General features: G+C 34.4%; 1 protein-coding gene across 1 annotated transcript in view; it reads right to left on the reverse strand.

The window, feature by feature from the left end:
• The window catches only part of LOC105149022 (zwei Ig domain protein zig-8), an 81,189-nt gene that overhangs the window by 15,786 nt on the left and 37,978 nt on the right, over window positions 1-27,425 (reverse strand). The window contains exons 4-5 of the mRNA XM_087415903.1: window positions 13,790-13,965; window positions 9,698-9,908 (exon numbers count right to left, since the gene is read on the reverse strand). Coding sequence (XP_087272029.1) covers window positions 9,698-9,908; window positions 13,790-13,965 — 387 coding nt within the window. The remainder of the gene's footprint in view (window positions 1-9,697; window positions 9,909-13,789; window positions 13,966-27,425) is intronic.

Here is a 27,425-nt window from a genome sequence, read left to right on the forward strand (position 1 = left end):
ATTAAAATGTTAAAGCGTGACACTGGTGGAAGTAACGTAAATCGCAAAAATTCATTTAACATAGTTTTACTGTCGTGACAAAAATTACGTTACGCCCGTCAATCAAAGCGCTCGTCTCAAATCACGAAATTGAGATAAATCATACATGCACCTCGCGAAACCGTACGAAGACGATATTCCGAGCGAAATTTATATCTCTTACCGAGAATAAACTGTGAGAGTACCGACAAACAAACTAACACGAACAAACTGGCACGAAACTGACGACTGTCCCATTGTAAAGAAAAGAGCGACTATTTTTACAGAATCCTTCACGAAATACGAATTCCATCTTGATTTAATTAATGTACATAATAACGCGTTGGATAAAGCTAATTAATTCTTAAACGTCTTTTCGATATGACTGCCAGGTTTTCTTTTTCCAATGTTTTTTTAATACTCTTTTTATTGTTACTTTTTTAATAATCTTCCGCCGGCAACATGGAATTTTAATTTTTCCGTCAGTAAGGGGAGAAACAAAGCAAATTGTTTTTATTTTTCTAGATTATATAAACGTCTGGAAAAATTTTGATGTACTTATCAAAGCTATAATAACAAATTTTTATCATCATAGAAGTCGGATTGTATGTTACTTATTTTTTACAGGTTTAAATTTATCTATTGGAATTCACTGGAATCAAAATATCGATGGTGCCTTTAAAGTTCTCATATCTCCAGGGGGGGGGAAGGGGGGGGAATTAATAAAGATATACATTTGTAATTGATACCATTAATGTCTTTAATGTCTGATACATTGATTGGAAAAAAAATTGTTCATTTTTATGAAAGTTTTAAGCAATTGGATTGAGTTGGTGCGTCATTACTCAAGTGTGCCGTTTCCAGTGTGGCATTCAAGAGTTAACAAGCGACAACCGATCTGGAATTCAACAAGAAGTACTGTATCATCGTATTGCACTAGCCGCACTAGCGTCTCTGCATTACTCTGCGTTATCTCTATTAAATTTTGGAAACGTCTCTCGTCCGGAATTTCAAGGTATCTACGTCTCCGAAAACAAGCAGTTCCCCGATACACTTGCGATCGCCATCCGTTTTCTCTGTGCATTTACTGTTCGAGTACGGATCTCCGTAGGATTATCTTGATCCAGTTTTCTCTAGGAACCATCCACTCGTGTGGATTTACTTCCTAATCCTATCGTATGATTTGCACAAGGTGCAGGGTTTCACCCTGTGCCTGTGTGCACGAAGGATTTCTAACAGTAGTTTGACCCACGGACAGCTACGCGAACGTCGGAACATCCCAAAACTCTGACAAATTGAATACACTACGTCACAAGCAAGCCACTGGCCATATTTGCATTGCCGACCGGCGTGGACGGCATTAATTCGCTAGGTAGCGGAACAAAGTTTCTGAGACGCACATAAACTGAAGCGAGTGCTCGCTTATCAAATTGAATACTTGACAAGACCTTACGACCTCGTACGAGCGCTCGTTTAAGCCAGATAAATTATGCGCGTTTATTACTACACGTAATTCTAATTAATGGATCTTACACAGCTTCCCAACGCGGTGGTCGTTTGATCATCTTTTTAACAAATTTTCTACATCCGCGCGTACCATTCGCCAAAAATGCAAATCTGCTGCGGCACGACGCGAGGATAACTGCGTTTACTTCTGTAACGAGTTTTACACGGTAGCGCTTCACGATGATCTTGGTAATCGTGTTTCTTAATGGACGTGGCGGATAAATTTACGTTTAATGGATTCGTGGGTGCCTCTTTAATTTTCAAAGAACCTACGCGCACTCACGCCGCAATTTCTAGCACTTACCTCGTAATAAATGCACGAACGCACGACAACAGGATTCTCACCGTCCGAGAACCTAATGGTTGTACGACGGAAATTTAGTAGTAAAGAAATATACCCGGTTATTACTGCGCGTTATAGTTATTAATACCACTTGCTAGAATTATGACGATAATGAGTTTAATATGCTTAATTTTTTACCGCGTCAACGTAGCGAGTGTACTCAGCGAATATTCCAAATTCTGCGTAAAAAATATAGCTACCCTTGATTAATTTAAACCCCGCACATTTTTAAACCCTGCATATTATTTTTAATACATTCAATATTTTTTAAATTTATAATGCTATAGATATTATATTATATTTTTATCAATTAGAGCTTATATTACAATATTGAATTTATATCACACAAAAATGTGCAAATAATGATAATATCGTTCCCTTATTTAAATGTAATACAATTCACAAAATGTGATTTTCGAATTATTACCATGAATGAGTTAGTTGAAGATTATCTTATTAATCATCAAAAGTAAACAAATTTAACTTCACAATCCGTGCAAATAGCAATAATGTTATTCTTAAAGTTTTCAAGAAGATTCTTCTTTCTACATATAATATCTTCTATAAGAATAATACATTTTGAGTTGTGTCGTATTATAAATAAAACAGAGTTTTCTGTAGATAACATTTAGAGTTAAAATAGTTTTAGTGATTGAAGTTTTAGTGTTTGAAGAAGAAATTGTTTTATTTTAAATTCAGTCATTTGCTGTTCAAGATAAATATAAATGTTGGTAACTTCGAATTATGTCACTTTTGATGAATTATTCCGAACTTGTTATAATTTTATAGGACATCAAAAATCATCACAATTCAAAAAGAATGATTTTTTTAAGAGTTATGAAACACAAATGACAAAAATAATTTGATCGTCTTTCTAAAGGTGAAAAACGTCGTTTTCTAGACAATTTGGCCAACAAAGGTAACTTTCCAAACATTCACTAAATTGGTCTATATTTATGGATAATTATGCATGTCATGTGTTTGTATGTGTGTAATATTTGGTGTACATTGGCTACATCGTTTGGAGGCTCCCTAAGAGCATATTCTCTGCCATTATTTAATTAGTCAATAATTTTCTAGTTAAAAAGTAGTTTTTTCCTTTTTCTGAAAAACTTAATTTTTGGAGCGTTTATGTCTTCAATTTGCAGTATATTAAATGAGCTAAATTTCTTGAGGTACATCATTAGGAGCATGTTTTAGTGCATGGCTCTTCAGAACTGGCTAACACATTCAGATGTATGAACATATATAAAAAGTAAAGTGTTCGAAAGCTTTTATTTTTTTCTTATTTTTTAATTAAAAATGATTTTATAGCGATATGTTACTTTGATTAAAATGAGAGTAAACAAAATATACAAAATTTTAATAATTTTCACAATTTTTAAAACATTTTAAAAACGTTTTTACCTCGCGCCTCACTCGCTTTTTTTATTTATTTCTAAATTTTTTCGCTTCTTATTACTTTCTCTAGAATTTTCAATTTAGCACACTTGAAGACCCTTTGCGACCACTAGTGCGCTGCGACACACTGATTAAAAAATAATAATATAATAACCTGTTCTTTTTATTTTTGTGTGATATCATATCGCGCACTTTATTAAGTTCGGCCGATGAAACATTAATTTAAGCATCCGTGCGAAAACTAATTAGTGAACGCTAATTAGCTGCCTAATGTCCCGGCTAGCCGGGCTATTCGGTAATGGTTAAGAACTTCTGTACGGTAGAGGTAACGTAAATTCGTTATGCTGCATGTGCATAGTTTAACTTTCCACGCACGTTTGCGACAAACGAAAACTACGAACTGCCCACCCGTTTCGCGATGCTCCTTTTCCTTCACTTCCTTTCGAGAAATTTCTTTTTCTTTTACTACCGCTAACGTCAATGAGAAACGACTTGACCGAGTACGTGACGGCTGCGAAATTGATTCACGGGTGAAAAGGCTATATTGCTTTAGCAGTGCCGAGAGAGAAAGGACACAACGTCGAAACTTTGATAACACTCGAAATTGGGGACAATGTCCGATATATTGTTTGAGGAGAGTCGTTTTGTGAAATTTTCGAAATTTCGCTTTTGAAATTGTGAGAATTTTAGGAGTATCTCTCAACGTTATTTCGTTTCCGCACTAACCGCAATTGATTTCGTCTCGCATTTCTTCTCACGTATTCTTTGTCTATTCATTTGAGTTATTTTTATTTCTAGAGCAAACGGGAATTAAAAATCGCATGGCAGTTGAACCTTTCATTGCAAAAAACAGTATCTTTAATTAAATTCAGACTCCACTATGGGAGAAAATTAAACGCAAAACTTTACAATACAATGAGTGACTTTTGTAAAAATGCTGTGGCTGGAAAAAAACATACGTAGAATAAATTTAATTATAAAAGCTTACACACACACACACACACACACAGACACGCGAAGCTTTACATTAATATTTTACAAGTAATAGATCATAAGACGCAAATGATAATTCGCTTATTATTCGCTTGTTGAGTTAACTCAAATCGTACGATACGAATTTTCCAATCGATTACGAACGATTGAGAACACCAATATGAAAGAGGATGAAAACGATCGCGTTACTGGCCTAAATGTGTCGACCATAGACAAACGTCGCGGTGGTTTTCGATGCAAATGATTTATTGGTCTGTCGGCGGCACTCGCAGTAAGTTGACGACCATTCAATCGAGATAACGAGAACAAATTGCGAACAGAGCGATACTCATTTCTCCTCTTTGGCTCTTTCGTGAAATGAACATCGCGATCTGTTTGATTCAATACTTGACAACGACTTAATGAGAACTAGACGGATCCGGATGTAAACTCATTTATCGATCTGACGAATTATTTAAGCTGTTTTAATGAGAGAGAGCTGCTTCTAGCTAGTGGTACTTCGTTTTGAGGTGTCTGCAATGTTTGGTTATCAAACGTCGGCAGATCTGGAAGAAAAAAGGAAGAGAAAAAGAAAGGCAAAGAAGCAAATGAAAAGATAAAACTTTCACGTCCTTTATTGCCTTCCTAGATGAAATAAAGTGGAAGATAGAGAAGAATAAAGAGGACCAACGCGAACGAACTCGAGATAAAAGAAATATTACCACGAAAAAAGATAGCCACGACAACTTTTACTCGTGACGTCAGTAAATGATATAATGTTTGCATTTGTAATGAATCATTTTCTATTTCTATATCGATAAATGACGAAGCTTCTCCAGCGTACCAATCGTCACGTGAGCAATAACAGAAATGACGCCGATAGTGAAAGAGATCATCAAAGTAAGTGTTGCTTCTCGTATGATTAAAGCGATTTCAGTTGAAAACTGGAATCTGGAAATGGCATTATAAACTCCTATTACGGTCAAAGCTGGATCTTCATTCCTTTAAATAATTCAATCTTGAATTACTAATATATATTATACAGGGTGCGTCGGACAAATCGAACAATTTCTTTAAACAAAATGTTTCTAATGAAAAATTAAATATTACAAAAAATCCTTTTACATGCTACTTGGGGGATCCCTGTAGAGCACAATTATTCGATATATTCCCATTAGCTTGAATGACAGCCTCTATTCTCGATCTGAAGCGTTCGCAAGCACGTTGTAATGTAGCGCTGTCTATGCCGATGAATGCTGCCTCAATAGTGGTCCTTAATGACGTCACATTGGGATGCCGAGACTTGTTTGTGACCCTTTCAACTACGCTCCATACGTAGTAGTCCAAGGGATCTAAATCTGAGTTGTTGGGAGGCTAGAATGGAAGCCGAGGCAAGTAATTCGGCTTGTCCTAGCAGCCTCAGAGAGCATCTGTCGTATCTTTAATATGTACGATTTGTATCGAAGGTTCTCCTCGGCAATTCGACGCATTGTTGACTCGCTTATACCAACAATCGATGATAATTTTCGCAACGATTGTCCTGAGTCATCCGAAATCAGTGCTTGAGCCCTTTCAACGACTGCGGGAGTCAACGACTCGCGGTGCGTTCTTTCGAGTGACTCTTCCTCGCTGGAACCTTCATTGGACTGTTCTAAAGCTGTATATTTTGCCATAACGTCATAAACGGTTGATCTCGAGTATCCAAAGAACCGAATTATTTCCGTTGCTGAGCGTCCAGCGTGAAGATTTTCGATGATCGCGGCTTTTCGATTATACTCTGCACTTGGTTTCAACATTGCAGCCATTTTGAGAATGTGACTGTTTACTAGAAGTATCAGGCTTTCTCGGATGCCGACAACAATCTCTGGGGGAGGTACAATATAGCGAAAAATTTAAATTGAAATTTGTCCGAATTTTGGTGACACACCTTGTATTATATATATATATATATATATATATATATATATATATATATATATATATATATATTGTAGTCTTTTAGGACGCTCGTACGGAATACAAGAGATCCGGATTCAAATCCCGGCGGAGGTAATATTTTTCGCAATAAATTTATTAACAATTTCAACTTATTCATATTTTTATAATATGATGCTTGATGATAACATCAAATTAATAAATTGATTGCCAATTTAATTCGCGATTACTAAAAGTAGTTTTAATTTTATAGTATATTCGGAAAAAGAATTCGGCGTGCAGTTCTAAAAGATTACAATGGAATATATGCAAATACATATATAGCGTATAGTAATTCAAGATTAAATTATTTAAAGCAATGAAGATCCAGCTTTGACCATAATAGGCATTTTTCTAGTATTAATTGTGTTTCTCATATGCGGTCTAAAATGATTCGTACTATTGTTGATATTATACAGTGTTGTATCAATAAAAAAGCAGTATCGTTTTAATTTTTAAATATCGATTTTCAATACATTTTTAAAAACAATTTTGAAGGAAGTAATACCTTTTAAACAGAATAACAAACATTAAAAGGAACTGGTATTCCCAATCGAAAAAGCAGTATCGTTTAAATTTTAAATATCGATTTTCAATAGGTTTTTAAAAACAATTTTAAAGGAAATAATGTTTTAAATAGAATGACAAAATATTCTTTTTTTTTTTTATAGTAAAGTGAAGAAAAATGTTTGTAATAATAACAGATCTCTACAAATATCTCTATAAATTATTGTAACTAATTAAATTCGCGAAACTACAATTCTTGTTTTATGAGAAATAACACGATTTCGATCGTATAATAATAGATATAAGTACCGCATTGAAATTTCCTAAAATTTTCCGCGTTACGTTCGCAGATCTCAACGATCTTTACACGTCACTTCTTACGATAAATGTCGAACCATTTAAAAATCGAATCTTCGAGTCAAACGATGTAAGTTCTCGGAAGCATGAATCGCAGTAGCGGGAAGCAATGACGCGGTCCGGAAACGGAGAGAGAAAGAAAGACGAATAAGTGTTTAAAAGAAGTTTCGTGAAAATGGAGGGCGAGATCGGTCTCTTTTCAGGCAATCGATGTGGATCGCGGTAGAAAGCAAAACGATGAAAGGGTGCAATACTGAAGAAGAATCTTTCGCTCTTGAGAAGGCTCAATTTGTCGCCACAATTTCACGGGCATCGCGTGCCAAGAATGCCGCTGAAAGGTCGACTATTGTTTTTCAATCCGCTTCGCATTACTTTATTAAATGGACGAAGATGGAGAGGGAGCTTTATCGTCACGTCGATCAATTGCTTAGACGTAATTTATAGGGTTGCTTCAGATTATTCTGTCGCTATTATATATTACCTATTCTGCGCACCCAACACCTATGCATTTACGCAATGAGAACAAGTGTGGATAATTGGGCAATCATTCACCTCTGACTTATTCTGAAATTATCTTTAAGCACCTTTCTTTTAAAACTAATGGAAACGACGATGAAAATTGCAAAATTCATATCCTTTCAAAGAGGAAGTTCGGAAAATTTTCCTTTTACTGTAGGCAAAAATAAGAAATTTCACAAAATGATTTCAGTTTATCCGGGAATCATTTAAATCAATATTGCTATTAAAATAGAAGTAAAAATATTATATGTTTTTGTAGTTTTAATTTTGATGTTCTGATTGTGAGTGAAGCCAGCATTATCATTACATTAAATGATGAAATACCACCGAAGAGATCGGAAAAAATTAGAAACATTTTCTTTCAGAGAGAGATTGAGAGACGTATGGAATTTAATGAAACAAAAAAAAAGACAGATCTGAACTGGTAGAGAAAGAGAGAAGAAACTCGAAGACGAAGAGAATGGAACAGTGTGATGGATGGTACAAAAACAAGAAAAAGCAAGTTTGAGTTAGAGTAGATGTTGATTTTTCTTTCTTAGGCCTCCCTTTTCTTCAAGAAAAGGCTTCATTAACTTCACGATAATTGGCCACGTTTGTAATTCGTGTTTGCGGAATGCCTATCCGTCTCTAACAATATTAATCCTCGAAGACCAATTGCGATAAGCTTTCTCTAACTCAGGATTTGATGAATCGAAGAAAGAAACAAGAACACTCTGTTGAGCGAAAATTTCGGAAGATTTGTCGCTACCTATCGAGAAGACATAGATGTCACAGAGGAAATATTTGTTGTTTGATTTGTTTGTGTGAGACGCGAATCTTGATTTCGTTTCTTCGTTGGTTCGGATCAATGCTAGTACTTTCTGCTGATACTTCTTTACTACGTATACGTATTCTATACATTTGAAGTAAAGGATATAAAATAAAGCTGTTGTTAAATTGTTTAAAGAATATAAATTTTAGTTTTAAATTTTTTTAAATTTTCTAAAGATTTTATTCAAGAGATTAATTTGTATAATTAATTTGTTTCTTTTGCATACTTTAATAAATAAAGAAACGTTTCATGTCTGTCTTTGAACTTATTATTAATTTTTTTGCAAATTACAAAAACGTTTTTTATGTCACGTATGTGCAATTTCTCGATCTTATGAACTTGAAGACAATGTTCGTCTGTTACACGCGTCGCTAATAATATTTTCTCGAAGTAACTTCCTCGCATTGATTTATGATTCTTTCGATCGTTTGGCAATTCCCACGAGGCCCACTAGCTTGTAACTTTTGCAAAGGGTTTCTTACCTCTTCTCAATACTTAAAATGACCAGCAAAGTTTTAAGGGAAAAGTTATGAGAATATTCCACGTTTTTTTTCCTTGAATTTTTCCCAACTTACACGTACCTTTAAATTATTCAAACGTAGTTGAGTCTCGCAAACTCGTGGCGATCGTCGTGATGTATTCGATGAATCGTGATAAATCAGAATATTTTTACGTAGAACTGAACATGAATTTCCGATTGAATTGTGACATTTCGATTATTCGCGGTTAAATCTTTATCAATAATATAAGCATTTATTAAGTAATTTAATTTCTAGATCAATTTCATTCTTCTTCTATCTCTAAATCTGTTACAATCTATATAAAGATATTTCTAATCGTATAATTGTGCCGAATCATTTTAAAGATATTTTAGTTTCGTTTGACTAAAATATTATTATTTTAGTCGAGAATAAGAATATCGATTGTGTAAATCATTTAAAGTAAATTAAAGTGAATTTTCTTCGCAAGTGAAGGAGAAGAATCTCTGATAATTTAATATATAACGTCTTCCTTTTTTATTCTTGAAATTTTTTTACTGTTCAATTTTATTGTCTGATGATATAGTCAATATTTAGTTAATATTCATTATGAAAAAATGATTAAAAAAATATTTAATACGACTGGCAACTTTATGTAAACGAAACATAATTCAAAATGTACTCTAGCAATGAATGAATAGCTGTATTTACCAGGATAGAACGGTAGCTGAATTACGATGCAAATTCTCATGCATCTCTATTAAAGCTAGAATTATTGCTCGTTATGACTATACAGCAATTACGACTCACCAACTATAGTCAGACGAACAGGATGACCGATGGGTGGAGTCGTGGATATTTGGCACTCGTAGATACCAGAATCCTTTCGCTGCGGATATCGTATTTTGAGAATCCATTCTTCTGTATGGAATATGTGTTTCGCTTCGAAACGTTGATCGCTCGTGTAAGTGTAAGTGCCGACTGTCAGCAAGTGAATGTCACGATGTCTCACCCACGAAACCTAAGGCAAACAATCAAATATTGATTTATATTGTATATATAATTAATATTCAAAGAAACTATTTTCAAGATTAAAGGAAAAATGTAAAGGATAAATAGAACTTAAGCACAGTTAGGAAGCAAAATTGAGTAAATTTTTATTTTTAAATATTGTATAAGAAATGTACGTAAATTGTCTACACGAATCTCCATGGTTATTATTACTTAAAATATATAAAAACTTAAAAATAATATATTTATAAGGCGGTAAGATATAATTCGTAAACAATTAGAACGTACAAGTTTGTATTTAACTTCTGCATTGAAGAGTATTCAAATCTAGACTTCAAAGCCAAAACGTTTGCAGTTATTGATAAACTTTATTGATAAATATGTTCCAATTGTTTGTGAAATAAACTTATCTTTGTATAAATATTATTTTCACATTAATAACCGCGGAAGTTCCATAAGTAAATGTTACTTAACTTATTTGCTTTATTTTTGGAGCTGCAAAATTATTATCAAACAATAAAAAGGTAACCTTAACAAATGTTTAAAGTTATTTAGGCATCTTCGAAAACGTGAAAAAATGTTTTATTATTTTAATTTTATATATATAATAATTTAGATGTTTCCTCTTCGTTTAGATGATTAGCTTCTTTTCAAGCCATTTTCAATGAAAATATGATATAGATAATATCTATTTTTATACATATTTCTAGTTTTTCGATTTCCAAATATAAGTAAAAGCAACTTATTAATCAAATATATTTTATATTCATTCATAGCATCAAATAAAGAAGAGATTGAATTGTGGTAATTGTAAGTGTTTTCGTCATAAATCAGTAGTTAAGAAAAGATATGAAAAAATATGTCGGTTTCTGTAATCTAAATGCAGAAATCTTGAGTTACCGAGCGTTGCGCGTATTGCTAACTATCACCGCTCCTCACGCCCTGTTGCTCGTAAGATTGGACGATAAAACTTTATACTCTCCCTTTTCTTAGCCCCGAGAAATTTACGAGTGCAGTAGATTCGCCGCAGCTGGAATACTTCATGTCTTTGTTTAATGCTATATAACCCCGTGATGTATGACTACAATCTCGGTGCAACGACGATTCTCCTACTTTGCAATTATTTATAGGCGAATAGGCATAGCAAATTTGTTCACTTAACTTCTATTAGAAATTATGGAACAGAAACGAAAACGAAAAGGCATGATATATATGTATAATTTCAACATAATATATCGTTAAAACTTTTTTTTAAACTACTTTTATTAAAAGTATGTTAAAATAAAATATCTGACAATGTCGTGAATACAAAGTATTGATCGCTAGAATTATGTCGTTATATCAGTATGATAGTGGTGATCGAATTATGGACAGGATGTAAAATGACAATCAAGTTCGAATAGTGCTGGGAAGTTCTTCAAGCCGTTAATTACAGCAGAATCCAACCGATTCGGAGCCGTAATAATATTCATACAAAACTTATGTAATTTCCTCACGTGTTGGAAATTATATCGTACTGACGAATTTGGCGCTTTAATAATTTCAATAGTTTTTGTTACTTTAACAAATTACATTAGTCTACACACTGTACGAAAAGCTCGTCTATGATTCACGCGCGATTTCGCGAAATCGTTAAACTGAATCGTATTTGTGTGCTATAATATTTTATTTATCAATGGCTAAACTGGAAACAATATTATTAACTGATTCTCGTTTTAGTCAAACGTTTATTTATGTAAAAATAACAATGGAGAACGATAATTTTAATTAATTAACCTTATGTCTGTGAACTCAGATATTGTATATACCAATTCATTCAATGATTCATTTAATACTCGGTAATCTGTCTACCTTTGTTTTAATGCCTGCATTCAAAACAAAATCTTGTTTCATAGTATTGTTTTCATAAAGGTTAATTAATGTAAGCTGTAGTGCAAGCGAATCCCTTTCTAAACATAGAAGAGAAACAAAAAATCAATGGAAGCTTTGTTATTTTATGAAAATGATATTCTATATAATATTTTATATTGCGCTATAATATGTTGTTTTTGTGCATAATATACTGTACGTAAATCAACAACAAATATTGTTGATCGACTGCAGGGCAAAACTCACGACGTGTATTTGCGCTCGAGTATTATCAGAAATATAAACTGCTAGAGCTTCCTATTGTCGATCTAATGCGATTGCCGCTCGAGTATACCGGCGTTGTTAAAATATACGTTTCGCAAAAAGAGGACATCATCTATCCAGTATACTCGTGGGAAACTTTTTCCGCATAATAAAATTCACGATACGCGCGCGAGAGAGAAAAAAAAAACGCGGTCGTGCATAGCTTCGGCAGAAATATGCGAGTGGATAAAACTCAAGAACGCACTGTGACTGCCATATAACGGCGATTGCTGCTCTTCCTTTTTCAAATCTTTTTGCATACGCGAGACCGACTTTCAGAGTTAATATCACCTCGAGAAAGAGTGGCGCTTATTCTTATCCGCCAGAGGCGCAACTTTTTCACGCAACTTCATCGTTTTCGGCTTCTTCATATTCCTGCACTTCCACTAAAAGTCAGAGATTGTGCGTAATTTTGTCCGAGCAATTCGATTGACGTTCTCTCGCAACATCAATACATATACGAACGCATGTATCCATATGTATTTAGGTAGCGAGAGATATTAATATGCAATAATATAGCATTATCATTATCACCATAATGTGTTAATTACCATGATTGAAGCTTTCATTATACTTTCCTATCGCATGCACCTCTGCAGATAAATGTATAATGTCAACGAAATGTATTAGACAGTACATACGTAGCCGCGGCTGACATAAACGCGAAGACCGACCTTTGCATAGAAATGAGACTCTGGGATTAAAACTGTGACCTCCCGACCGAATCTGCATGAAGACATAGTCTGACAAAGATCGTCCTTTTCTACTTAACCGCTACGCTAATCCCCGAGTAGTGCCGTGAACCGTTAATGCTAGAAATCGAGGACGCCCGGAGGGGAAGATAAATTCTCCAAGGGCCGTGTCCGCCTTCGAGTTAATTTATCGACCTACTCGAAACACTGATTTAACCGTCGAGGTGAAAAAAATTGTCTTACGGACCGGTACGAGCGGAACCGATTTAACTTAATCAACAACGGAAGTCTGAGGATGAAATTGAAATCTCGATGATCGCGATACCGCAATAATTACATAACTGGAATGATAGACGTGGAATTTTTGTTCCTGGTTAATTTATGAGAGATCTCGCTATTTTCTCTCTTCCCGCTTTTTGATGTAAACATCGTTATTTGCGACATTCGTTATTTGCGCCCTTAAATTCTTTTATGAGGTGGAATCTCATTTTAAAATGAGTGAAAATTGAGCCAGTCCTGAAAAAGAATGACTCAATTTTCAATCTTTAAGAGTAAAATTTTACTCTTCAGAGTGAGATTCATTTTAAAAGTTTTAAAGAATACATTTTCATTATGCGACATGATACTCATTGAGTAATCCCGCAACAAGAGACGTAGTTTCACGCGACATTTCGAAAATGTCGACGCCGCTTGTCTTGGTTCATCGCTCCCGAGTTTCGTGCATTATTCGGGCAAGCCTATCTCGCGTGTTTGTGGCTTGTCGGTGGTTCTTGTTCGCCTGCCAATATCCCGTGTCAAAATCTGAATTGCTACTTGTAAGGCTTAAGATTTGCTTGAAATACGTAATTCTGTGACAAGCGAATCGGAAATTCTAACGTGAAATGAAATTTATCGAATGAATTTCGCTACTATTGCGCGCGATAAAATTTCATTTCATTTCTTTATGTCGGTCATTTAGTCCCGTTTATAATATAAAAATTTACTAAAAATTTAAACACATGTAAAAAAAAAGATACTTTAAACTCACCGTCCTATTTCCGATGTTCTTCACTCTGCACGCCAGTTGAACAGTTTCTCCAGCCAAACTAGTGATGTTGGACGGCATTGTGGTGTCAAAGTATGGATCAATTTCCTCTGTTGTGCGTTCTTGAAAGGTATCCGCCAAAAAAACATGCGATTCGTACGCGATGCTCTCTGGAAAAACTATTCCATACTTTCAATCAATAAAGATATTCTCGCAAAAGAAAAATTAATCGTATTTTGTATAAACACAGAAATTATCACATGAGTATGATTCTAGTAGCTAAAACAATTAGTAACAATGTAAGAGTATATCGTATTTTTTATTGCATATTCAGATATTACGAATAAAATTATAAAAAATATTTCATCTAAATATTTCATTAAAATTCTTTTCATTGAAACCTTTTCATCCATATCATGAATCATCATTTTGTGGAATATATGACCCGCCGAGCAATGAAAGAAAAAACTACTTTAAATCGAGCACTGCTCTGCAGTCAGTTTCAGGAGTGCGTGCATCCGACCGTTTATCTCGGTAATTTTAAATAGAGAAATACGACGATGGAACCATCAGTACGTCAGATCTATACGAACGGCCGCCTCGTGCAAGCAGCGAAGCTTCGAAAGTACATCGTCGAATAGGTCGTACATATCCTGCCCCGCACTGCAGCAAATGCAATCTCGTCCGGAGGTATATCTCTCGTGTTCGCAGATCGTGAGAGCGCGATGTGCCGTGGAGACTCATACGTGCGTGGCGGAAAAGCGAAGTCATGTCTATTTGCATAGAAGACGTGCAAGTGGACTTAGTGGCTTGCTGCGTCGTGTGATTACCATTCAAATCACGATTTTCCCCGGTGGAAATAGTTCGATGGTATTGCGAACTACTATTTGCACCGATCGAAACCGCCTGGATTTTCACCTTTTAAAGTGGATTTCAGCTGATTTCGTCTCGATAGACGATAAGAATCGTCCTGGCATGTTCTTTCAACCTGCCGGCTTTAAAATTCACGTCCGAGATTTCATCCTCTTATATGCATGATATGTGAATTAATGAAACTGCCAATCCATTGCACTGACATTGCCTGATGTTAATTTTTATTAGTTTAATTTTCTCTTTTACTACAAGTATAATTTTTTATCACAAGTACAATTACATTGCATTAAAATGTAGCGAGCTAATTGAGGATGTGCTATTACATCAAGCAACTCGTATTTAACTGGACTTTTATTTTTTTACTGTTATGTTAAACGAACTTGTAATATAAATGAGATGTTAAATTAATTCTCGTCGGCAATAAAATTTTCACTCTTCGTCTGCAATTTCTTTTCGACTTTTAGTGTAGATTTTTTATATTGCTCTAAATAATAACTGTATAAAAATTTGAAAAATTCCTATATGTTTATAAAAGCTTTAATAACGAATTTTGATTATAATTATAGAAATTGGATCATAATATGCAGAAGTTTAAATCTTTTTTTCACGTTCTAGTATAATTATGTTAAATTCAAATAATTAATCTAAATAAAATAAATTCAAAATATGTTTCATATATTTGAGACTGATATCAGATTATTTGAAACGTTATATTTTACAATTTAATGATGCACATAATATTATAAAATAACATGATGAACGACAAAAAGTTTTATATTTGACATTACATTCAGTATGAATTCCAATAAGAAAGAAAAATAAAAACATGTAAAACAATTTGCTCTATTCTTGGCGAAGATAATGTATCTCACAATACACGCAAATACTAGTTTCGTCATTTTAAAGACAGTAATGTTGATATGAAGGACTATTAAAAGACTCCTTTGAATCGGATGAACCTGTTAATGTCAATTATCATCAATTAAATAATTTGTGAAAAAAAAATAGAAGAAAAATATTTACATTATGTGTAAATAAAAGAAAATTTAAGAAACAGACCAAAATTTCTGCATACACCTAATATTTTATTTATTTTTTACAGATTTAAATTTATCTAAAAAATTCGACAATAAAAAAATCGACTGTGCGTTTAAAGTCTCACATTACTGGCGGAGGGTTAAGGACTATGTATTGCTAAGGTATATTTTTACTCGATGAATTTAGTGGAAGGAACTATGCAAGGGTTAAGAAGGTTTGCTTCGAAACCATTTATCGTTGCGCGCGTCGCTATCCCATTACCGTGGTACGCTTTAAATATACCGTAGAAGCAGGCGTTTCTCGTTCGCGTGCTTGTTCGTGGCGGAACAATCTTTTTTCCTTGGCACAGCAACAGTTTAATCGCGCGATGTCTCGTACTTTAATGCAATATACGTTGCCCGAAGCTGTTAAACCGTTAATAAACGATACGGTCGGTTGAAAGCACGGTCTTTCTCCTGTCGGCGCGAACACCACGCCCGACTTTGATAAAGTGATAACGATTCCACGGTCTGTATCCTTTAGGTCGTAGACCGGAGGGAGAGATAGAATGAGATGAGTTTTGCGAGATGAAAGGCCCAACTGAACAAGGGAGGCCGAACGGGGCACCCTCGCTTAAGCTATTTACTGTAATAAGCTTGGTGAACCCTCAAGAGAGAAAGGGTCCTATGAAATTCGTAAATTAACTCCTTCCTTTCCTAAGTTGTCTGACAAGAGCCAGGGTTTAGCAACTAGTTAAATTATTAGTATTTCTCTTGCCGTTTTGGGATACTGCAGAAGTATTTCACTTGTATATCCTTTCAAAGTAAAGAAGCTTTTTGATTCTCTTGTCAGTTATCAATCACCTTTTAAGTAGCAAATTCTTGATACTTTATTATGATATTATGATATACTTTATAATTTTATACTTTAGAAAATAGATAATCGTGTATTATAAAATTTAAATTTAACGTTAAAAGAAAAGTTAAAGTTCCAGGAAGAGAAGCATCGAGATTATTATTTAGAAAACTGCATTCTCATAAATCGCTATCATTGATCCACATCTTGCGCATTTCCGTGAAACGTGACTCTTCGCGTTGCCAAGTCCTTCGCGCCATTGCGACATAAGAAAATTTTGATCATATAGTTCGTTGGAAAGAGCCGAAGAGTACTGTCGAATGGAAACGTCGGCACTCAAGTATCTCGTCTTGAAAAGTTTAGAACGTCGTTCGTCGTTATATATGTGTATATATATATATATATATATCTATATTTTCAGCAGAAATATCACCGGTAGGTATATGCCGTCGCATGTCGTCTGGTGCGGCAAAAATCGCGGAAGAGATTTTCTAGCCGGAAAAGTCGCGCGTAATCGGCGGAATAATATTCGTGCCGTTGTTCAAACAACCGGAACTGTTCCTGACTGAGATGGGGACGAATGAAGGAGAAAAATGGTCGAGTGAGAAAATAAAGTGAAGTCGGGAAAGCCGACACATACAGTATTTCTCATGTATGTATCTTCAAGGAGAGAAAGAAAAGGAGGAAGAAGGAAATCGTTGGAAGACATATGTCGCGGGAATTCCTGCGCGAGTCGGTATGTGGTTGAAAATTTCGCGGAAATGGATGTATCGGTGCCGGGCTGCCGCGACGTTGACGATCGGGGGTGGGTCGACGGATGCGCGCAGTACTCGTTTCTCTCGGATTTTCGATGCATGCGGAATGCACCGGAGGCGAAACATTATTTACATCTTATGCGAATGTTGGCAACTCCGCGGATTCGAACTCCTCGATGCGCTTTGGCTGTAACGTTTCGTGAGAAACTCCTGCCCTCGGAAAGAGAAGTCACGACTCACTGCCGAATTTGGAGAACGTTCTCTACCTGCATGAGATGGCTCTCGTCGTGAAACATATTGCCGCGGCTTCGTTATTCGAGCGAGGCAAGTTATATCTGGCTGAAACTAAATTTACTGATACGTTAAAGCTGTGAAATTTAAATTACATGTATAAATACATGTATAAATTGTATATGTATAACATGCTTTATGTATAACATAAACCATATGTTGCAATCACTGCATTCCAGTCGCAATAATCAAGCCGAGATGAAAGGACGTCACATTTAATACTATAATTTAATGGAATAATTTTCATATTGCAAAGCAGAATTTTACTGTAGTAAACTACTTCCGCTTTCTATGCATTATCTAAAATTTAAAGTAATATTTTGCAAAAAGGAAAATAGCTCCCTTTGCAATATTCTCATAATAGCTAACAGCGCTGGTCTGAAATAATATTCGCCCCGTCTTTAAAGCATGCTCGGCACGTTCGACTAGAAAATGTAGTAAGGCAAAAAATTGAGAGATATAACAAAGAGAAGTAAAAGAAATATACAATATAATATATTTTAAGACCGTATGTGATAACATAAACTATAGAAATCAAAGTCTTAAACGGTCTACCTGGATCTTAATGCTTGTATGATTCTTATGTGAATTTATATACTACGTATGTATCCCCAGAAACGCGCGCTGAAATGATTTTTTTCGATCTTGAAACGCTAACTCTACTAAACCACCGCAGTAATATCACGAGTTTAATTGACTAGCAATTTAACAAATTTTTTATGCTTATTCGCATCTTCGAAACGATCTTAATAATGTTGAATGACATATTAAAATTACCTTGGCCGGGAATCGAATTCGGATCTTTTGCATTTCGTGCGAGTGTCCTAAGCCTTTAGATTACCGAGGCGTTAGTAATATTATAAAAAAGTAATATAAGCGTAAATAAGATGAAATATTTACTAATTACATATTTTTACTTACAGCTGAATCTTGGATCTGTTTTTAATCCTTAATACCTCATTTGTATCAGGCATTTACTTACTTCAAATTACTTCAAAATCTTTTTTTTTATCCAATATATTGTATTATAAACAGTTGATGCTTTGATAATCAACGTTAATTATAACAATTTAATTAAACATGAAATTATTTATAAATATAAAATAACATGAAAATTTAATGATTAAATTTTTTAAATTTTAATTTCATTTTTAGAAAGTTTTTAATGTAATTTCATCCATTTAAATTCTTGGTGAATAATTTTTGATATTAAATATGACAGAAAAGATTTCGCAAAAAGTCATACGTGCTTTGTCTTGAAAAAGAGACTACCCTCGGAGGAAGTCGTAAGACGACTGGAAAGATCTCGTGGGAATAATATCCACCCCTCGTTGTTCAAACAACTGGAATGAGAGGTTGGGCGAGGATAGGGATGGTTGAAAAAAGAAGCAAGAAGCGAAAGGCAAAATGGAGAAGTCAGAGATGTGCAGCTTCGGGTACAATAGAACGTCATCTACGAAAATGTTAGCAAAACGTACATCGAATGTTCTGCGACGAAGTACGACATACTGGGAAAAACGTCCTTTCAAGGAGTGTTTAAAAAAGATTATAAAGCTTACAGCAACTATATGAAATATAATGGATATAATATCTTATATCATAAATATTCATTAATTTTAACAACAATATAAATGAAATTAATAAAATTAATTTCATTTATATTGTTGTTTCAACTAATATATGTCATATCTCATTAGTAGATATTTTATTTTATTTCAATTATATCATTATATATTAACTTTTTAAAATATTTTAAAGCAATGTATCAAACTGTTTCGAATTAAAAAAATTTGTTAAAGAGCAATAAGGCAAAGAGATTCAATTATTGTAAAAAGGTAAATTGGGGGAAAATGGCACAAAGGGGAAGATGCCACTTTATTTATATTTTTGTTGTGAAACATATTGGCCATTCTAACTGAGTAGAAGTATGTAGTAGAAATATGTACACAATGGCGCAATTATCAAAAAGTTCTTGCCAATTGAGTTGGAAAATATTTAACAAAGTATAAAAATGTAGGTCATGAAATATGCTCTTTGTAATACTTGATAATAGCTAAATTTTGTGCTTCGATGTTTATCGTAAAACCAAACAAATGATATATGATTTTGATGAGTGTTTCCTGGCAGTCATATCGCTGATATAGATTATAATTGTAATATTCATATACGTATAAAAGTTGCAAATAAATATTCCTCTTACACTTGGGGATAAGATGACAGTAAATACAAAACACAATTTTTTCTGCTTGAAATTTTTTCTCTTTAAAATTAATAAATTAAAATTTCGGATGCTTCATATAATTTGAAATACAATATTAAGTTAATGAAATGCTGCTTAAACGAATAAAAGTATGTCCAACTTATTTCCTAAATTATTTTCTCATATTTTCTCAATTTATGTTTTATCATATCTTTATGCGTTTTTACAGCTTAAATTCTTGGTTATGCACTATAAATAAGTAAAATATGCAAGTTTATATTGCATTACACTATTTAATTGCTTCTTCCATAGAAGTGGCATCTTATATATATAGGGAGAAGATGTCACTTTTACAGGGTATGACGTATCAATTTTTTCCAATAATATGGAATATCAAAAGTTTAATTCGTTAATTTGTATAAACAAAAAAAGGTTTCTAGAATATAAATAATATTTCTTCATAGATTAACTCAATAACAATAACATTAAGAGGTTATACAAGAATAAAGACATAAGTATAGCATTTTCTTCCGATTTACCTTATGAGATTTAAAATATACACTTTAATCGTTTTAGAGTACAGGATTACTTTAGTATTGTTTCAGACGACACTTTCAGTATTTTTTTAGGATTACTTTAGTATTGTTCGCGAAACTTAAATGGATTGCATACAGTCGGCTAGCGAGGATCTGTAAACTACTTGGTAGGCTATATCATGAAAGATTATCGAGAAAGAAGAAACTGTCGTTGGAAGAAGTCGTTGAACGACTTGGCGGGTCGCTCGGGAATAACGTTCCTTCTTTTACAATGCCGGCAGGGAAAAGTGCGACTAGACAGAAAAGTCGGTGAAAGGTCTCAAGGTAAGGATACGGGAATGTCCGGGATGTATGTACGTACATACGTCGAAAACCTCGAAAAGTACAGTAGAAATTCTGTGAAAACAGACGTCGACGATCGAGGTTGATGGATGCATCCTCTTTCTCTTTCACCCCGACAGTGCATTTTAGGACTCGCCACGAGCTCGAGAGTCTAGGTGCATGAGAAGAATGCATCGCAAGTGAATGCCACTTGCGAGTCTCGCGCGATTCTACCTCAGTGACATGGTGAATATCGGCTCTTCTCCTCCGTAAAATACGCTCGAGTTACTCCCACGATGGCGCGGTGCCGCATACGTGGCAAACATAATAGAATTTTTGATTTCTGAAACGAGAGGAGGGATTTTGTCAGAACGCTTTGTCAGAGATTTTGAAATTTTTCAAGTCAACGCTCGCGAGATATGTAGATCGAGTTTACAAGGAACTGTATGACGTGAAATAGCAAAAGTGCAAACGTTGTATAAGTGTGTTCGCATTTCAAGCGTGTAATTATCTTATTCTATACCCGGAATTGTAACATGGAAAATGTTTTGCTGAGGTATCTAAAAATTTACCTAGATGTAGATCTGAAAAGATTCTTGTTGGACCATTAAAATAATTAGAATTCAAGCTGGTTGCTAAAATGTTAAAATTTTTTGCAGCAGTGTTCATCATATTCGAGATTCTTACGTAATTACTTTGATGGTCCAACGAAATTATTTTCAGATCTGTATTTAGCGAAATTTTGAGATACTTTAGTATAATAATTCTTCTCCCGTGAATAGTTCCTGATGCATTCTTTTATTCATTTAATTCGTAAGTTTTGTTTACAGAGTAACGTTAATGTAATACAAATATATACGAGTGATGAATGAGGAGCGACATTATTACGAAGGGACTGTCAATTAATGTGTGCGCGAAATTGCACTATGATATTCCGCTATGGAATTTCATTAGACTTTCAGCAAGGTAAAGCTATGCGTAATATTGGCACGGAAGACATATTGGAGAAATCATTTAGATATCTTCTTATTCTAAAGCGCTAAAATCATTTAGATCATTTTAAACCATATCTTGCATTTTAAAGCATTTTTAGAAATGGAAATTGCTTTTGATTGATTCGACGATATTACAAATATCCTTTGCTTGTGAAAAAACGTAAAAATATATGAAACTCTATTTTCTCAAAGTTGTTTTTTTATCGACATACTGTGGATACCTTGTTCCAATAAGAAAGAAAAAAATTTTTAAGAAAAAGTAGCGGAGCTATTTCAACCATTCTTCTCACGGTTTCTCAAAATACAGTTTCAATAAAGTTCCTCCAGAGCAACAACATCGATACGTTTCTTTCCAATGTCGAACGCCAGTGGCGATCTAATTTTGTCTTCGTGCTATCATCGCTTTCGAATTCAAGCCTTGCGGATATTATTATAATCCCCATACCGGGGTATTGTCCGATGTTCGGTCGCAGGACATTGGAACACGTTTAGTTGTTTTTATTAGTTTGTTCTTTCCATGTGTGCGAGTGTCTACAAATAACCACCCTGCAATATTGAGATCGACCATGTATCGGTGCGGTAATGCACCATCATCGTCATCGCCCTTCTCGTTATCGTCTTCGTCATTGTCATCTTTGTCGCCGTCATACTGCTGTTACTGCCGTTTTCGTTGTCGTTCTTGCTCGCAACAGCGTTCGAAGCAACCGACATCGTCTACAGCTCTTCGCTATTTTCTGCAGTCCGCTGCTGTCGTACCGACAGTAAAATGCAAATAGTCTGGTGTAAATGTGCCGGAATAGCAACGTGCGTCGGCTGTTTACGAAACCGCGCACTTACGTTCGGTTCTCTCTGGCTGAAAATACCGACGGCAAGCTGATAGCTCGAGTTTTACATCGCGTGAACTTTTCTACGTAGCTCGGCGAATTTTATTTCCAGCTGTTAAGGACACACCCGGAATCGCGAGAGATATGAGTGGTGCTTGGCGAAATTTCAAGCAACAGTTCCTGTAGCTTCTCGAATGCAGTTGATGGAGGAATGTCGCAAAGCAGATCACGATTTTCAGTCATCAAACTGTATAGATTCATATCGCATAGCGTATTTCTCTTATAATTCTCCCTTTGTACAAAACTTCAATGTTAAAACTTTGTACGACTATATATATCTATATATATCTATAATATGTAGATACAATTTACGTGCACTTCGTTGCGCGCAAAATAACGGCAACGTTATCCATAGCAATTGCGACGTTATTTCCTTCTTTCTCCTTCATTTACAACGAACAAGATATTACCGTCGAAATATTATCCTTTGCACATTTTTGAGAGGAAAAAGGAGGAAATAACACGCGAAGAACAGATAAAAAGCAATGGCCTGATGGAGCATGTAGATGTGCCGATAAATGCGTTGCGTTTCTACTCTGCTTCTTTGTTTTTCATTCTAGTTGAACATAGTGGTCGGCCGTTTAGATTTAACCTAGTTTTACGAGGAAAAGGGCAGTGCCCAGAGCCACTAAGGAATACTATGGCGAGGTAGAATATAGTTAGATGAAAGACATTGACTATGGAAGACAAGGGGGTGATTGTAAAATAATTTCATTTCTCTCGCGTAATTTCGAACATTTTTAAAGCAAGGTGCGTATATAAGATGCCCCGGATAAATGCTATTCTTTGATCAATTCAAGATGACTTTTCCCAATTCATAAAATTTATGAATAATTAGTATCATTTCTCACAATTTTTATTAATAACATCATTATATACAAACATCATATCTTTTTTAAGGACGTTCTCTGACTGCAGTTGTACATATTTTTATGAAAATTTATTTCACTTTATATAATATAAGATATTCCATAAGTGTTAATGTGTTTATACAAGTTTTTTTATACAATATAAAATGTCTCCCTCCTTCACTATGCCGTGAACAAATAGCGACTTTACTTACTTTGCTACTTACTTTGCTCAATGATTTCTTAAAAAAGAATACTGAAAGCTATGTTTAGACAAATTTCATATTATTCCTTGTGATATCAAATTTTATGTCTCATTGTTTCAAAAAATTGTTAAGAAAAACTTTTTTTACAGTGAATAAAAAGATTACTTTCTAAGCTTTATAAGCTTTAGATAAGGATTCTGTAAATATATATGTATACATATTGTACATATATTATATACATGTATATATGTATGTATATATATATATATATATATATATATATATTAGGTGTTGGAATTAATTCGTAGCGTTTTACAAGTGATGAGAAGTACTTTCATTAATGTATTTTTTAATGCTCATGTGAAATAAATAACATTCTTTCATTAAAAACGCTACGAATTAATTCCAACACCTAATATATATATATATATATATGTATATATATATTTTAAGTGCTTCAACTTTGAAGTGGAATATCTCGATTTTTAATCCCGCTCCGGGTATTGAATTTTAAAGCATATATGTTCAGAATACTAAAACAAGTATATTTTGTAAGTTTCAGAAAAATCTAAAGAAAATGGATTTTTTCGGATAACGTTCTTAAATAAAACATTATGATATATTGGCAAGTTTGAAATTAAATTCATTTAGAAAAAATTTAATTGAAATTAAAGAAAAATTGATTTATATGTTATTAATATACCGTATTAAATTTGTGAAGATAATAAGGAAATATTATTTTCTTATATTTGCACAATAAAGGTTTATTTATTATAATCCTCCGCCGATAACTGGGATCTCTTATCCACATTTTGATTGTGAATTTTAATAGATAAATTTAAATCTGTAAAAAATGAGGGAGTAAAATACAATCCGACTTCTATGATGGTCAAAGCGAACTCGTTATTAAAGCTTTGACATCGGAATTCTGTTCAGATTTTTATATAATCCGGAGCAATAAAAAATTTTCTCTATTTCTTGAAGATCTCTATTGTTGACGAAAGAGTTAAAATTCATGTTATCGGCGGAGAATTAAACGTAATATAATTAATCTGAGGTATACATATTTTCGAGTAGAATGAGAAATTTCTTATGAGAACAGAAAGTACAGATTTGACACATTTTCAGAGACGCAGAACTAGAACTTTATAACTTTATCATGGTAGCAACACATACATACAGACACACATACATGTAGATACAAGAAATCGTTCAACGTAGAAATCGCAAAAGTTTTATCCCACGCATTGTTTTGAATTTATGACAAACCTAAAAAGAGCAACTTAATATCTTGCAAGGCGTAATGCCACTGTCTCGAAAGAGTTAACTCGCGATTTTGAAAGTTTCGCTCACGTCGCGGTCGAGCGTAATGCGGAACGAGTACAGACAAAAAGAAGGCGTCGATATCGATGGAAAAGCGATGAAGTACGCGAAGACATAAGAAAGAGAATATACGGTGTCGGGCGTGTGGAAAATCGTCGGGTGTTCTTGCACGCTGATCGATATTTGCTTCACGTTTCGTCTCTTTGGTACATGGTCTTTATCGGTGCCATTATCCATTGCATATATACGTATACATTTACCTCTCGGAATATATTTTTCTACACTGATTACTTCTATTGTGACGGATTTATAATTTACGTATAAATCAATAAAAAATAATTAAGATATAATAATTTCAAAATAACCTTCCCTCTCCATATAACATAAATGCAAATAAATGCAAAATAACAAGCAGATACTTATTTCTCTACTCGATTTTCATTGTTGCCATAAATTTTCACCAGCGATGACAAATTTATTCATACATGTGTTACAATTAAACTCTAACGGAATATGGATATTTTTCGAGTTGTTTCAAATTTTGTTTTTCGCATGTTAATCGCGTGATCTGCACGAAGAGCTTTAAAATGTTTGAAAAATTAATTTAAAAGAAATATCAACAACAACACACGTTAATGTTGTTTTTGTTGATTATATCGTTGTTAATACATCGCGTTTTTACATTTATGTAGCCGTACATTGGCGTTACGTTATTTTTGGCGGGACAAAAAAGGCACATGATGGATGAAGTGCGCGAGCGTCCTTACTCTGCAAAATTCATTTTATTCCCACGTCTCGACTCGGCACGTGGGCGAGCCGCAATGTGTAAAACATTATTCTACATTACACTTCACGAGGTGGAGAGCGCTTGGTGAATTATTCTGGCGGCTTCTTCTTGTCGGGTCGGAGGCGGCGTGACTCGACGGTAGCGAAAGGACGCTCCAACACGCGTGGAATTGCAGTACGGCGGTATCGCCGTACGAGTGCATTATCCGCTTGAATTATCGCGTGTTTAATGACCAGAGTTTCGTGGGGGGGAGGAGGAGGAGAGAGGGGGGATAAAACAAGATTTCCAACATTCTCTCGCAGAACAAACAGCCTGTCGTGTTTCCGAACTAACAATCTGTCGCGCGTTACCCTTTATAATGTATTGTTGTTAATGCAGCGAGATGAATTCTAAACTTGGCAAATGATTCGTTAAAGAATAGGACAAATGAAACATTTGCCTATACATTTGCATAACGAAACGTTATTATATCTCGCTTTCGATAATATCACGGTGAAGCACATGAAATTTGTTGCTTAAGCTTACGTAAAACTTTGCGTAAAACTTTTAGCTCGTGACACTAAACAATATTATATCAATCTTTTTCTATTTTTCAAGTCTACCGTCGCGTGTTATTCAATGTAAAGCTCCGTGATGCGACGTCACGTTGAAAATTCTTTTGAGCCAGATAAACACGTTAAAAGCAGGCAAGACTCTACGAAAATATGAACGATATTTTTAAAACGGCAAAACGTCAATGTAGCCAAAAAGCGAAGGTTCAAGCAAGGTAGGAAGAGGTATATCCTTCGAGAGAGGAAGAAGGAAGGCTTGTTGGTCGAAGATTATTGACCCAGAGCGTGTTTCAGACTTCGTTCAGCGTGTTTGAAACGAGGAAGGTATGGCATTTTGTGCGCCATAAAGCGCTGCGAGTAATCTAGAAAAGGGCTGTGCCTGATTGAATCAAACCGTGGAGGTGATGTTGCCGGCTGAGAGCCTCTGAAGACAGAGGGTTTGATATTAATATGAAATTGCTCCCGGTCCCTCCTGCGTCTTGGGAATACCTTATGCGCAAAATTACCTAAAGTTAGGGTAGTAATCAAGTATTTTCTCAACCGCTGATGTTCCAGCCGGGTTAGAAGAAAATTTATTATAAGATATGACGACATAATCAAATTCACTTTTATCAAATTTGAATGAACATCTTTTTGATCCGCCACATCGGATCTGTTACTTTAAATTTATAAATAATAATTTCAGGTTCGTAATCAATCATCAAGAAAATCTTCAATATACCTGAGTTTAAAGAAAAGAATCACTAATATAAAAATTTCGTCCGCTATATTTATTTGTCATTTTAAAATCTAAAATTCAATTTTAGATTCGTAATCAGCAACTTGAAAGAGACGTTTAAATATAAATGTTAATAAATTTAATCTTTATAATTAAATAATACGATACTCTTACGATACTCAATAAAATTCACTCTTTCATTATGATTATTATCGTTGTTTGAACGTTTGCATTTATAAACGCGTAAAAGAACCGCGATAAAGTTTCGGAGTTTTCCGAGATATCAAATGAATCTATTCCTAAGAAATAAAACGAGCACCCCCCTCATTAAGAACTTTATCTACTTTTTTTATTCGTGAATAAAGAAACGCCTGGGCGATCTTTATAATACTTCTTTGATACTTACGGATCGATTGACCGACCAGCATTCCCTCTTTCTATTGAATTTTTAAGGATCTTTTGCATCACGGTGATGTCTC

This window comes from Acromyrmex echinatior, chromosome 19 (genome assembly GCF_024713525.1).
Source record: "Acromyrmex echinatior isolate Ae372 chromosome 19, ASM2471352v2, whole genome shotgun sequence".
In the NCBI taxonomy this organism is placed as follows: domain Eukaryota; kingdom Metazoa; phylum Arthropoda; class Insecta; order Hymenoptera; family Formicidae; genus Acromyrmex; species Acromyrmex echinatior.